The sequence below is a fragment of the Mustela putorius genome, unplaced genomic scaffold (genome assembly GCF_011764305.1).
Source record: "Mustela putorius furo isolate JIRA1106 unplaced genomic scaffold, ASM1176430v1.1 tig00000242_pilon_pilon_pilon, whole genome shotgun sequence".
Taxonomy (NCBI): domain Eukaryota; kingdom Metazoa; phylum Chordata; class Mammalia; order Carnivora; family Mustelidae; genus Mustela; species Mustela putorius.
In genome coordinates, this window is record NW_025421325.1 from 6474968 (window position 1) to 6487208 (window position 12241).

The 12241-nt window shown below is 36.1% G+C and overlaps 1 protein-coding gene across 6 annotated transcripts in view; it reads left to right on the forward strand.

The window, feature by feature from the left end:
- Positions 1–12241, forward strand: part of FBXW7 (F-box and WD repeat domain containing 7) — a 232790-nt gene that overhangs the window by 126544 nt on the left and 94005 nt on the right. For 4 of the 6 annotated variants that reach the window (XM_045078323.1, XM_045078324.1, XM_045078322.1 and 1 more), the window contains 2 exons: positions 9489–9538; positions 10176–10748. In XM_045078323.1, coding sequence (XP_044934258.1) covers positions 10245–10748 — 504 coding nt within the window. In that variant the 5' untranslated portion in view covers positions 9489–9538; positions 10176–10244. The remainder of the gene's footprint in view (positions 1–9488; positions 9539–10175; positions 10749–12241) is intronic. The other 2 variants (XM_004758062.3, XM_004758066.3) reach the window with 1 other exon arrangement.

Consider the following 12241-nt stretch of genomic DNA (forward strand, 5'->3'; position numbering starts at 1 on the left):
CTTTTTCTCATGGCAAATTCTCATAATCAGAAGATTCAGAAAAAGAGTTCTGCCCAGCGATCATTTGTGTTGAAAGGGAAGAAAATCAGCTCACTTTTGTTCTGTAGCTTCTCCAGGTGGTTTCCAGTGAGACTTGAGACTTGATGATATCCTTTTTTAGTTAAGCCCAAGCAGCAGTGGAAACATTTCACAATCTCCTTTTTGTAATGTGGTGTTTTCCAAAAGTGCATTTTCCTTTTAAATCCAAGAATCTTGTTCCTTGAAGTCAAAGCTTATCTTCATGTCTTACGAGAATGAGGAGTTAGTGCTACATTGGCTAGTTTCTGCATCTATTCTTCATCTTCAAAGTATTCAATGAAATCTAGCCTTCTGTTGTCTTAAAAGGACCTCTTTTAGCTAAGATACCCTGTTGAGAATTTTTCCTCTGCTGAGCCACTGGATTTCTTTATGTAGTAGAAAATGTTCTTCAGCATTCTGGAGTGAAATAATCTTTGTTTAATGAAGTTAGCCATTTTGTAGTATCTTCCACACTTACTTATTTTGTCTTAAGAGTTTTTGACACTAGTACATAGATACCTTCTGGTTTAATGCAGGTCTGCAGAGAAATGGATATCAAGACAAAGTATGATGGGCAGGTAGCAGAATTGGCTGTTGGAGCATTCCCACCATGCACAGTCATTTGCTGGGAGAAGCATAGACACATTATGGCCAGGTGTAAACGTTGCAGTGAATTCCAAGATAATGGAGCAGGTTCTGTTGAAGGGATATCTGAGCAGGGCATCATTGTGGCCACTGTACTCTCCTTAACCCATCTGGGCTTTGACACCATCCTTCCATGTGGATACCTTTCTTAACCCTGCTCATGTTTGCTACTCTCACCCAAACGGATGTTCTCATTTTGCTCTGCCTTTGACTGGCTGGGCTTTTCCACTATTAGATCACTCCTCACCCTTCTTATTCAGGCTTTTACACTGTGTTGGTGCACTTTCTTTTCTCCTACCATCCCCCACATACAAGGGGACCCTCCTCACTCTGCTTAAATTGATCCCCTCTGTTGTACTGCTGTCCTTCATCCTACACATAAACCTTACTTGCTTGGCTCCACCAAATGGCTTTAGGACTAAATTGTTGAGGGAAGGGATAGTAGAAGGAAGAGGAAGAGCCACCAGTTTTCTTAAGTAGGCAGTTGGCTAGAATATGGCTCCATTCACTGAGATAGAGAAAATAGTAGGAACATCTAAGAACTAATTTGGGCCGTGTGTGTGTGTGTGTGAGTGAGAGAGTGTGTGTGTGTGAGAGAGAGAGAGAGAGAGAGAGAGAGAAAGAAAACAAAAACAGGAGTTTAGATTTTAAGATAATGGATTTGGAGTGATTGTGAGACAATATAGTAAAACTAGTAGGCTTAATAGAGGAGTTTGGCTGGAGATAATAGGATTGGTTGTCAGTAGTTTCTATGTGATAGTTAAAACCCTAGGTTTGAGAGAAGCTGCAGAGCAGGAAGGAGCTAGCAACAGAGAACAACAGTGCCACCTAAGGAGTGATACCAAGAAAAGGATGATACCAAGGGAAACTGAGGGACAAGAGAGTTGTAAAGAAGATGGAGTGCATGCTCAATAATGTAGAAAGCTACAGAAATGGTAAAAGATCCAGTGGGATTTAGCAACCAGTTGTCCCCCTCCCCCGCAAGGTTATTTATTTATTTAGGAGAGAGTGAGAGCCAGCAGGAGCAGGAGGTGGTGGGGGGTGGAGCATGGCACGGGAGGGCAGAGGCAGAGGAAGAGGGAGAAGCAGACTCCTGGCTGAGCAGGGAAGCCTGTGGGACTCCACTCTAGAGCCCTGGGAAAAGACTTGAGCTGAAGGCAGACGCTTAACCAACTGAGCCTCCCGGATTCCCCTAGCAGCCTGTTTAAAATTTAGTTTTAATGGAGTAAACACAGATTGCAGAGGCAGTAGAGTTAAATAGGAATGAAGAATTAAATTTAGCTCAAACAAAAATAATCAGTTAAAGAAACTTAAAAAAAATAGGTATTGTGATGTGAACTGAGAAATAGTGTTCTGTATCATTTATAATAAAGATATATATGATTGAGGTTCCGTGTGGATTTAAAATGTTCAAAACTATAATGAACATTTGCTGCTTACATGAATACTTGCATCATATTCCCCATACTCATTTTGTATTGCTTTTGCTAATCTCCATTATTAAGGACCTATTCAGCCAATTTTGTAGTCCTTGGAAGATTTTCACCTTAAGTTACATTTATGGTTTCCCAGTTAACCACAGTATAAGCAATTTGGAAGTAGAATTATTCAACAAGCTATGTGCTTTTGAAGTATCAATCTTTTTAATCACATACTTGTTTTTTCATAGCTTGTGTTAAAGTAACAAGAACTTTGATAAAAGGAGAAAAGTGATAAGTATTAAGGCTATATTTATACCCAGTTTTAAAAATACTACACAGAATGTGTTCAGTACAACTTTTAAAAATAGGGATAAAGTTATTGACACTCTGTTTGTGACGTGGCTTGAAGTTCTTTGGTAAAGAAAGTACCTAGTTGGCTTTAAAAAGATTTAATAAATATTTACTCACTAAATAGTGTTTTGAAGAATAAGCTGAGCATTTTTGGCTTTGAGTAGGTGCTGAAGATAGTGGTGGTGAAAAAGGGAAGTCTTTTTCCTTAGGGCGCTTACATTCTAGAGAGAAGGTAATACAGATAACAAATGAATAGATGAGTGCATAGATAGGCATTGACTGTATTGCAGACACTAGTCTAGTGCTTTTATACATTGCTTGAAGAAGAGTAAAACAGGGCAAGGGGGAAAGGGACTATGATGCAAGGGAGTTATTATTTTAAATAAGATGATTAGGGAAAGTGCCACTGCCTGGGGGACATTTGAACTGAGTCCTGAAGAAAGTAATGGGAAGAACTATGTGAATAGTTCTTAGTATGAGGAAAGCATCAGGCGGAGGGAATGGCCAGTGCAAAGGCTCTGAGATAGCAGCATATTTTCTTCATCAAGAAAGAACAGCATTAGAGAGAAACAAAGTGAAAAAGTGAGAATAGAATATAAACTCAGAGTGGTGGGAGTATGAGTAGATTATTATACAGAGACCAAAAGGCAGCCATGAAAATTGACTTTCATTATGAGTGAAATGGAAAACCCTTGGGGGATTTTGAGTCACTGAGTTATCACTTTGTCATGATGTGACTTACTTTATTGTTTATTCCAGATACTATTAATCAGTTTGACTATAATAATTAATAAAGAACTTGGAATATATAAAGTTAGTAATATGAACTTGGAGTGTTAGTAAGTGGTAGGGCCACAAGGGGGCTCCTGGTGATTAGGGAGCTTTCTTTATCATTCAGGGAAGATTCTAAACTGCTTGCAGAAGGTGATTCTAAGCTTTGAGTTTTCTTTCCCAGTGATCAGTGCAGTTTGGTTTATGTTCCTGCCATCTACATCTTAAAGCGTAAATGACTTTGTTGCTCATGTCTGATGGATTGTATCCTGCCATATAATTCTAAAACTGTCTAAAAAATGCACAGTCCTTTGGAGGCTTTAGATGGTTGCTTAAGTTTCCCCTTGTTTTATTAGTGTAACTAGTAGTGTTCCCCAGTTACTTAGATTTCAAGGTCATTTCAAGGTTAGTGTTTGCCATGGAAATAGCTCTAGTTCACTCTGAGATAGGCTTTCAGAGCTCATTTTTTTAAACATGTACTTGCTCATACGGATTTCTTTAAACATCCTAAAATAAGTTCAGATGGTGTTGATTAATCCAAGATATTCTGAAAAGCAAGTTTCCTGAGAAATTAGTTAAAAAGTTTCTGAGAAACTAGTTTTTAAAAAGCACAGAAATTAGGTCTGAGGTGTCACTAAATCAACAAGGTATAATGACTAAATGTTACCCAATATTTTCTAGGACTTGGTGAAACCCTGGAGTAATTCTTTTCTATCACAGTAACCTTATTTCTGAATTTTTTTGAAGAGCAAAATTATTATAATACTTCTTCATCCTAGGATGGTGGTGACTGTAGGCATCTTTTCTAGGCATCCGTAGATTCAGAACTGTCACAATAATGAATGATGCTGCCAGAAGAACCCTGTTCTGGCCACTTACAAAGGGAAAAGTGATGCCTTTCTCTCCCCTTTTCTATATGGGCTATCTGAACTTATGATTTATTTGAAAAATTTAGTGGTGAATGTCTATTAGAACTTTCAATTTCTTTGATCCTTTTATCCTTGGTTATATTTCCAAGAGCAGCCAATAGGTAATGCTGTGGCTTCTTTGCTAATATCTCAAAATACTGTGTGAATCTTGCATTGCAATTAGTGTTCTTTCTAGAAGATTTAGATAAAGTAGGTACCATCCACCCTCATTGTTTGTAGATTTTGTGTTTACGAATTTGCCTACTCACTACAGTTTGTGACACCAAAAGTCAATATTTGTGATGCTTTCACAGTCATTTGTAGACACGAGCATGCACAGAGTGGCAAAAAATCACTTGGCATGCACATTCTCATCTGAGGTCAAACAAAGTGACACCCTGCCTTCCTGGTCCAGCTCTCATACTAAAACAAGTGTCCTTTCATGGTCTATTTAGTGAAATATTTGGCTTTTGAAAATGGCTCCCAAGCATAGTGGCAAGGTGCTATCTAGTGTCATAATATGCCTTATGGAGGGCATAGAGTTGTTAGATAAGCTTTGTTCAGTGCCGTAGGCTGAGTTCAGTGTTAATGAATCCACAATATGTATTAAGTTTATGTCTTTAAATAGAAGCATACACATGAAAAGACTGTATATCGATGAGATGGCCAAAATGTTGTGACCAAGGCTTTCAGGAAGTTAACCCTGTGTTTCCCCTAGGGGCAGTGGTTCAGTATTTGTGATAACTTTATAGAATATAATTACTACAAATAATGAGAATGGACCATATTTAGTTAAGGGTGGTGATTTATAGAGACTTCAGGTATCTGAAATATTTTATAATTCCCTCTCTCTAAATCATTGTTTTAGGTTTGTTTAAATACATACATCCAGAGTTATTTATAATGTAAAATCTGATTTTACCATGGGTTCTGGTCGGGTTAAAAGTCATTGATTAACTTGTAAAGAAACATTTCTAAACGTTATCCTCCAGAAAATTAAAATGTGCCTGATTATATTGAGCATTCAGTCAGTATTTGTTTTATAGTAATTATCTTTGAGCATTGTACAGATTCTGGTTTTGGAAAAGAAGTCATAATCTGCACCTCACCCTTCTTACACACATTTGCACATGCTTTCTCTCTCTCAAATAAATTAATAAAATCTTTAAAAAAAGTGTGCATTTTGGGGGTTAATATTTTATTAACTTCTCCTGTATAACAGTTTCAAGTTTTAGATCAATTTTCTTAAAAATGTGGGGCTTTTTAAACTCTTTTTAAAAAGGTTCCCCCACCCCTTACAAGACAAAACCAGAGAGGGAGACAAACCATAACAGACTCTTAATCTCAGGAAACAAACTGAGGGTTGCTGGAGTGGAGCAGGGTAGGAGGGATGGGGTCGCTGGGTGATGGACATTGAGGAGGGTATTGCTATGGTGAGTGCTGTGAATTGTGTAAGACTGATGGATCACAGACCTGTACCCCTGAAACAAATAATACATTATAGATTAATGAAAAAATAAAAGGTTCCCTCCCTTATAAGAGTGTTTAGTTGATTCTGATTTCCTATTACTTATTGAATAAATGTTTATTATTTTAATTAGGTCATTAGCTTACTTAATAGATCATTGTTAGAAAAAAACTAATTTCCTAAAAATGCTGGGGTTTTTTTTGTTTGTTTAAATTTGGGTTTATGAATGCCAACAGAATATGAAATTTTCTTTTCCATTTTCCATTCCCAAAATGAGTCAGAGAGATCCAATCCAATATATTTTCTGCTTGGACAAATTTTTATGTAAGTCTGTCAGATATTTTCAGCCTCTTCAAATATTCTGGGATTCCTAGAACCTGACTTTTAGCTTTGTCATTATATATTTTATATTGGCTGTGCTTTAAATCTGATTCTTATACTTGGGTTTACCATTTCTGATCAGGTCTATCTGTAAGAATCTGTGTTATTTTGAAAGCTGTTTATATGCTATGGTTGTAAATATGCTATGGTTGTAAATATGAGTTAGTTGACTTTATTGGCTTAAATTAAAGACACTTTCTTCTTTGTTCCTCCCAATATAACACTAAAGTTACACAATGATAGTGATTTGACTTTTTGTTATTCCTAATTAGTAATGGAAGTGTTCACTGATGATCAGTGCAAGTACTATCTTAGAAATGGCCAGTCATAAACTTTCTATTTGTTGATAGACTATTTACCAACAGTCTCCTCCCTACTTTGCACATACTCTTTATGATTAGTTTTATGACCTTTGTTCTTTCATCTTTTTCATCTTGTAAGTTGCTCTTAATATGTCATTTAACCCGTTTCAGTCTCTTAAAAATATGCTTCTTTGGTTGGCACACATAGGGCAATTTGCTTGGGGTTTGGATTATTCCAGGCAATGAATGACCCTGATTTCATGCTGTTCTATGCATAATCATCCAAATGGAAAATGTTCCTGTTAGTGTTAGGAGAGTTAGACTTTAGATGCAGTTACTAAAGCAAGATTTTAATTCTTTGAAGGAAGCCTATGAATAGTAGATTTACCTTGATATACACTGGGATACTATATATATTCATTTGCATAGATAAGTGTTTTTCAGTATGTTATTTTTAGCCTGCTTTTCTGTGATGTATATGTAGTTTGTCTTTTACATATATGAGCCAGTAAGATTTTGATGACCTTTATTTTCTACAGTTTATTATTTTATTTTTTATAGAAAACAACAGATGTATTTAATGTGCTTTTAAAAAAAAAACCACTTTCTACCTCATACAGAAATTTTGCTATTGTGCTTCTCTGAATTGTAAAGAAGAACTACTTGTTTTTTTTATTTTTAAAAATTTTTAATTAATTAAAAAAATTAACATGTATTATTTGCCCCAGGGGTACAGGTCTGTGAATCGTCAGGCTTACACACGTCACAGCACTCACCATATCACGCACCCTCCCCAATGTCCATAGCCCAACCACCCTCTCCATACCCACCTCCCCCCAGCAACCCTGTTTGTTTTGTGAGATTAAGAGTCTTATAGTTTTTCTCCCTCCTGATCCCGTCTTGTTTCATTTTTTCCTTTCCTACCCACCAAACCCCCCACTTTGCCTCTCAAATTCCTCATATCAGGGAGATCATATGATAATTATCTTTCTCTGATTGACTTACTTTGCTCAGCGTAATACCCTCTAGTTCCATCCACGTCATTGCAAATGGCAAGATTTCATTTCTTTTGATGGCTGTATAGTATGCCATTGTGTGTGTGTGTGTGTGTGTGTGTGTGTGTGTGCGCGCGCATACCATATCTTCTTTATTCATTCATCTGTTGATGGACATCTAGGTTCTTTCCATAGTTTGGTTATTGGAACTACTTGACTTTTAAAAGCCACATTTGATATATGTTACATCATGATTTATTGATTATATTTGATCATCAACATGCACCTCGGAAAATTTCCTTCCTCTCTCTCTAGAGAACTATTTCAAACCCCATTCTTCAGATTTCTAGCAACCTCTTCTCCCAAGATCACTCTGATGATAATGGCAACATTGCTTCCTACTTTAAAAAGAAAAGGAAAATAATTGAAGGAATGAGTAGGGAATTTCCCAAGACTCCTGCCACTTATAAAAATTTACCTGTTTCCAACTGTTTACACATTGAGAAATATGGTAAAAAGAAAATAAATGTAAAGTACTTATAATGCCACTCTTCTTTCCCATCTTTTATCATAAATGAAGTGTCCATTTTTTTTAACTGAAACTAGTCCTTCCAATTTTTGAACTCATTCTCATCATCCCCATTTAATTACTTACAAACATCACTTCACCATTTCCCCTTTTTCTTGATTACATTATCAACTTTTGTTTTGTATTGGATCATTCTTCTCAGTATACTGATACACTGCTAGTTCTCTAGTCTTAAAGAATAAAACATTTTCTCTTGCCTCTGTTTTCCTTACCAATTATCACTCCCTTTTGTTCTTTTTTTGCAGCAAACTACTAACTTGTTTGTACACATCATCTCTGTTCTCTCTTCCTAGTTCTTAAATCTACTTTAATCAGATTTCAGCTAATAAAACTCCTGTTACTAGTGACTTCCATGTTACTGAATCCAGTGGTCAGTTCTTTCTCTTCATCCTGCTTGAACTATCAACAACCATTGTCATTTTATACTTTCTCTTCCTGGGTATGCTTTCTTTCAGGGCCTCAAGGATGTCAGTCATTCCCAGTTCTCCTTGTTAGTCATCTTTGTTGGTTACTCTTTCACTCAGAATGTTGAAGTGTCTCACAGTTCAGTCATTGGAACTCTTCTTTCTGTACTGTACTTCAACTTGTAATTAGAATTAAAGAATTTCCCCCCACAGTACAGCTTTTTTTCTTATAAAGTGTAGATGATAGAAAATAAAATGAAATAATGCTATTTTAAAACTATCTTTCAAACTTTCAGACCCCATTTCAAAACTTGGAATGGCCCTTCTGGGGATTCACCTCTAGTTGCAAGGGCTTGAAAAGTAAATAAGGCTGTTTTACCTGAAGATCATTGTGATATATAATACAATGTAGTTATTCTTAGAGCATGATAGAAGATGGGTATTATATTTCTTATATCTCATAAACCTTAAAGATATATTTTTAAAAGATTTTATATTTATTTATTTGACAGAGAGGCAGGCAGATAGAGACGGGGAAGCAGGCTCCCTCCCAATGCGGGGCTCTATCCCAGGATGCTGGGATGATAACCTGAGCTTAAAGCAGAAGCTTTAACCCACTGAGCCACCCAGGTGCCCCAACCTTAAAGATCTTTTTAAAAGGAATTCTATAGGAGCTTGGCCAGTGTGTTGGCATTATTTTATGTAGCCTCAAACATGTCCATATAGATGACCGCAAAGGATGAAATTCAAGAATGAGCATTATGAAAAGATTCTATATCAAATCAAGTTTTAGAGTCTATAAAACATAAGAGCAAATGTGTTTAATACATAACATTTGAGAAATATCGTTAAAAAATAAGTTTAAGGCACTTAAAATACTACTACCTAAATACTAAACTAAATGTAGTTTATATTTTGAAATCTGGTCTTCTAGTCTTTATGCAGTTTAATAATGCTATGATCCTATAATTACCTGTATTTTGCCCTTAACATAATACAAACATCCATGTTCTCACAATTTTTTAAAATGTACATCATGTTTAGGAATTACACTATATATAGCCCATCTCATGGATTCCTTTGTCTTGAACATTTGGGTTTTGATTATTTTTACTTACATTTATTTTTATTTTTTGCTTTTTTGGATAAAGCTGCAGTGAGCATCCTTTGCATTTTTTTTTTTTTTTCTGTTTTAGGATTACTTCCTTAGGATAGATTGCCAGAAGTGGAGTTACTGGGTCAGAGGGTATGAACTTATGAACTTTTTTCCTTTAAAAAAAATGAAAATAAATTTTTTTTTGTTTATTTGTTCTCCAGTTGATTTATATTCATTGTGCAAAATGAAAATCATAATGATTATTCTTGGTACCTGTCAGAAAAACATGTCTTAAGACAGGGTTCTATGATCAGAGAAGTTTGGGAAATTCCTACAGTAAATAAGCCTCTTTATCTTGGTTTCTCTCAGTATTTCCAAAACTTAATTGATAATTGAATAGTTTTTAATGATACACTTCATAAAATTTTCTGGAAGTTTTATGAAAGTTACAGTTTATGAACTGTTCTAAAATTAAAAATCATTTTAATGGTTAGATTATGTTTTATTGGTAAAAGCAACTAAATTATAAAGTTTAATTCTAAAATTATTTTTTAAAGATTAAAATAAAGCTGTGTACTGTGTGATTTTTGTATATGTCTTTATAAGTCTCAATTTTAACATTTTAAACTTTCTACTGATTCCTAAAGAACATCTTAATATCTCAATAGCATCAAATACTTTTTACAGTCTTTAATGAAATTTGGAATATAGACATAGAACATTAAAGTGAGACATAACGTAGACTGTACAAACCTTTCTTCTCCCCCCCCCCCATTTTTCCCTACAGAATGTGAAATCCTTTGCATCTTCTGATAGTCTAGCCAAGGTCCAAGAAGTAGCAAGCTGGCTTTTGGAAATGAATCAGGAACTGCTCTCTGTGGGCAGCAAAAGACGACGAACTGGAGGTTCTCTGAGAGGTAACCCTTCCTCAAGCCAGGGAGATGAGGAACAAATGAATCGTGTGGTTGAGGAGGAACAGCAGCAGCAACAGCTAAGACAACAAGAGGAGGAGCACACTGCAAGGAATGGTGAAGTTGTTGGAGTAGAACCTAGACCTGGAGACCAAAATGATTCCCAGCAAGGACAATTGGAAGAAAACAATAATCGGTTCATTTCGGTAGATGAGGACTCCTCAGGGAACCAAGAAGAGCAAGAAGAAGATGAAGAACATGCTGGTGAACAAGATGAGGAGGAGGAAGAAGAAGAGGAAATGGACCAGGAGAGTGATGATTTTGATCAATCTGATGACAGTAGCAGAGAAGATGAACATACACATAGTAACAGTGTCACAAACTCCACTAGTATCATGGACCTGCCTATTCACCAACTCTCCTCCCCGTTCTATACAAAGACAACAAAAGTGAGTATATTTAGTCTGCCGTTGTAAAACATTTACCTATCCATGTTAATTGTAATGAAACTTTCCTCACAGTCTTTGTTATTACCACAAAATTAAGATGTGTAATAATAAAATGAAATAAGTTTTGTTTTATGGAAGGTATTAGAAATAGAAATATTGATAATGGGACAATCTTATTACAGATAGAGGGGAGGTAATTGATTTTATTACTATGAAAAATCATTAATACCGAATTTTATTATAAATTTTGTCCCTGTGATGGGTTAGTAGTTTCTGTGTAGTAGAGAGGTTTGGAGTGAAATATGATTTGTGTAATCAAGTAGCGAAGAATCTTTTCTTATTTACAAAATGCAGGAGGTTGGGGTGGACTTTGTATTCACAGGTATTACTCCAAGGCAAAAGTTACTGTCAAATTTCTGCCACTACTTCCCTTATTTGCAGTTTTCATTTTCCTTCCCATCTTAGAAGGCCTTTCTGTTGTATGTGCCTCTTTATCTCATTCAGCTAGTGGTAGCCCATGGAGTTAGCCATAGATATGTATTTTGTTTTTGTTTTTAGAGAGAGAGAGTGCATGCATGCACAGCTGGGTGTTGGGGGGAGGGGTAGAAGGAAAGGAAGAAAGAGAATCTTAAGCAAGTTCTTTGCCCAGCATAGAGCCCAACACCGGGGCTCAATCTCACGACCCTGAGATCATGAACTGAGCTCAGTCAAGAGTTGATGCTTAGATGACTGAGCTGGATGCTTAACTGACTGAGTTGGGTGCTTAACTGAATGAGCCACCTAGGTGGCCCTTAGCCATAGGCCCGTTTTAAAAGGGGGGTAATTAATCTATCTAAACCAGAGATATCAACTGGTGATTGATCTATTGCTGAGAAAAAATTCTGTTGGATGTAGTCCTTTGAGGCTATACCAGAGAACAAGGTCTGGAATATACTCTGACTGCTTCCCAGTATTATCTTTGCTACTAGATAGTCCGGGAGGTCCTGAAATGTTGAAGTTGAATGAAGTTGAATGTTGAGATGGGAGGAGGAAGTGATTGGGCAACTGCAGTAAACTTGAATTGCCAGTGCTTTTTCTTTGGGATGGCATGGGAACTTCTTTCTTCAAAATATTCTTGAATGTTAATCCCTTAAAATTATGGTTATGATAAAAGACAGGGATTGTGGAGAAAAAGAAGCACCATTGTTTCTCTCACTTACCAGTCTTTCTATTGTATTCTTCCTGCCGCTCCTTCCCCATCAAATTATAGTTAAAATGAAATGATGTAGTACCTGGACTTTACTTCAAAATAATCCTGAAGGGGAGAAAAGGAAAGAGGGTATAGATTGGCTATAAGCTGCTGGTTATTGAAGCTGTGTTGCAGAGATGGGGTGGTTTATGGGTATTTTTCTGTGTGGTTTTTAAAGTATGTTTAAAATGTTCCATAATTGAAACATTTTAAATTGTAAAGAATATGAATCTACACGTACGGTCCCCAGAAAATGATAAGGTTG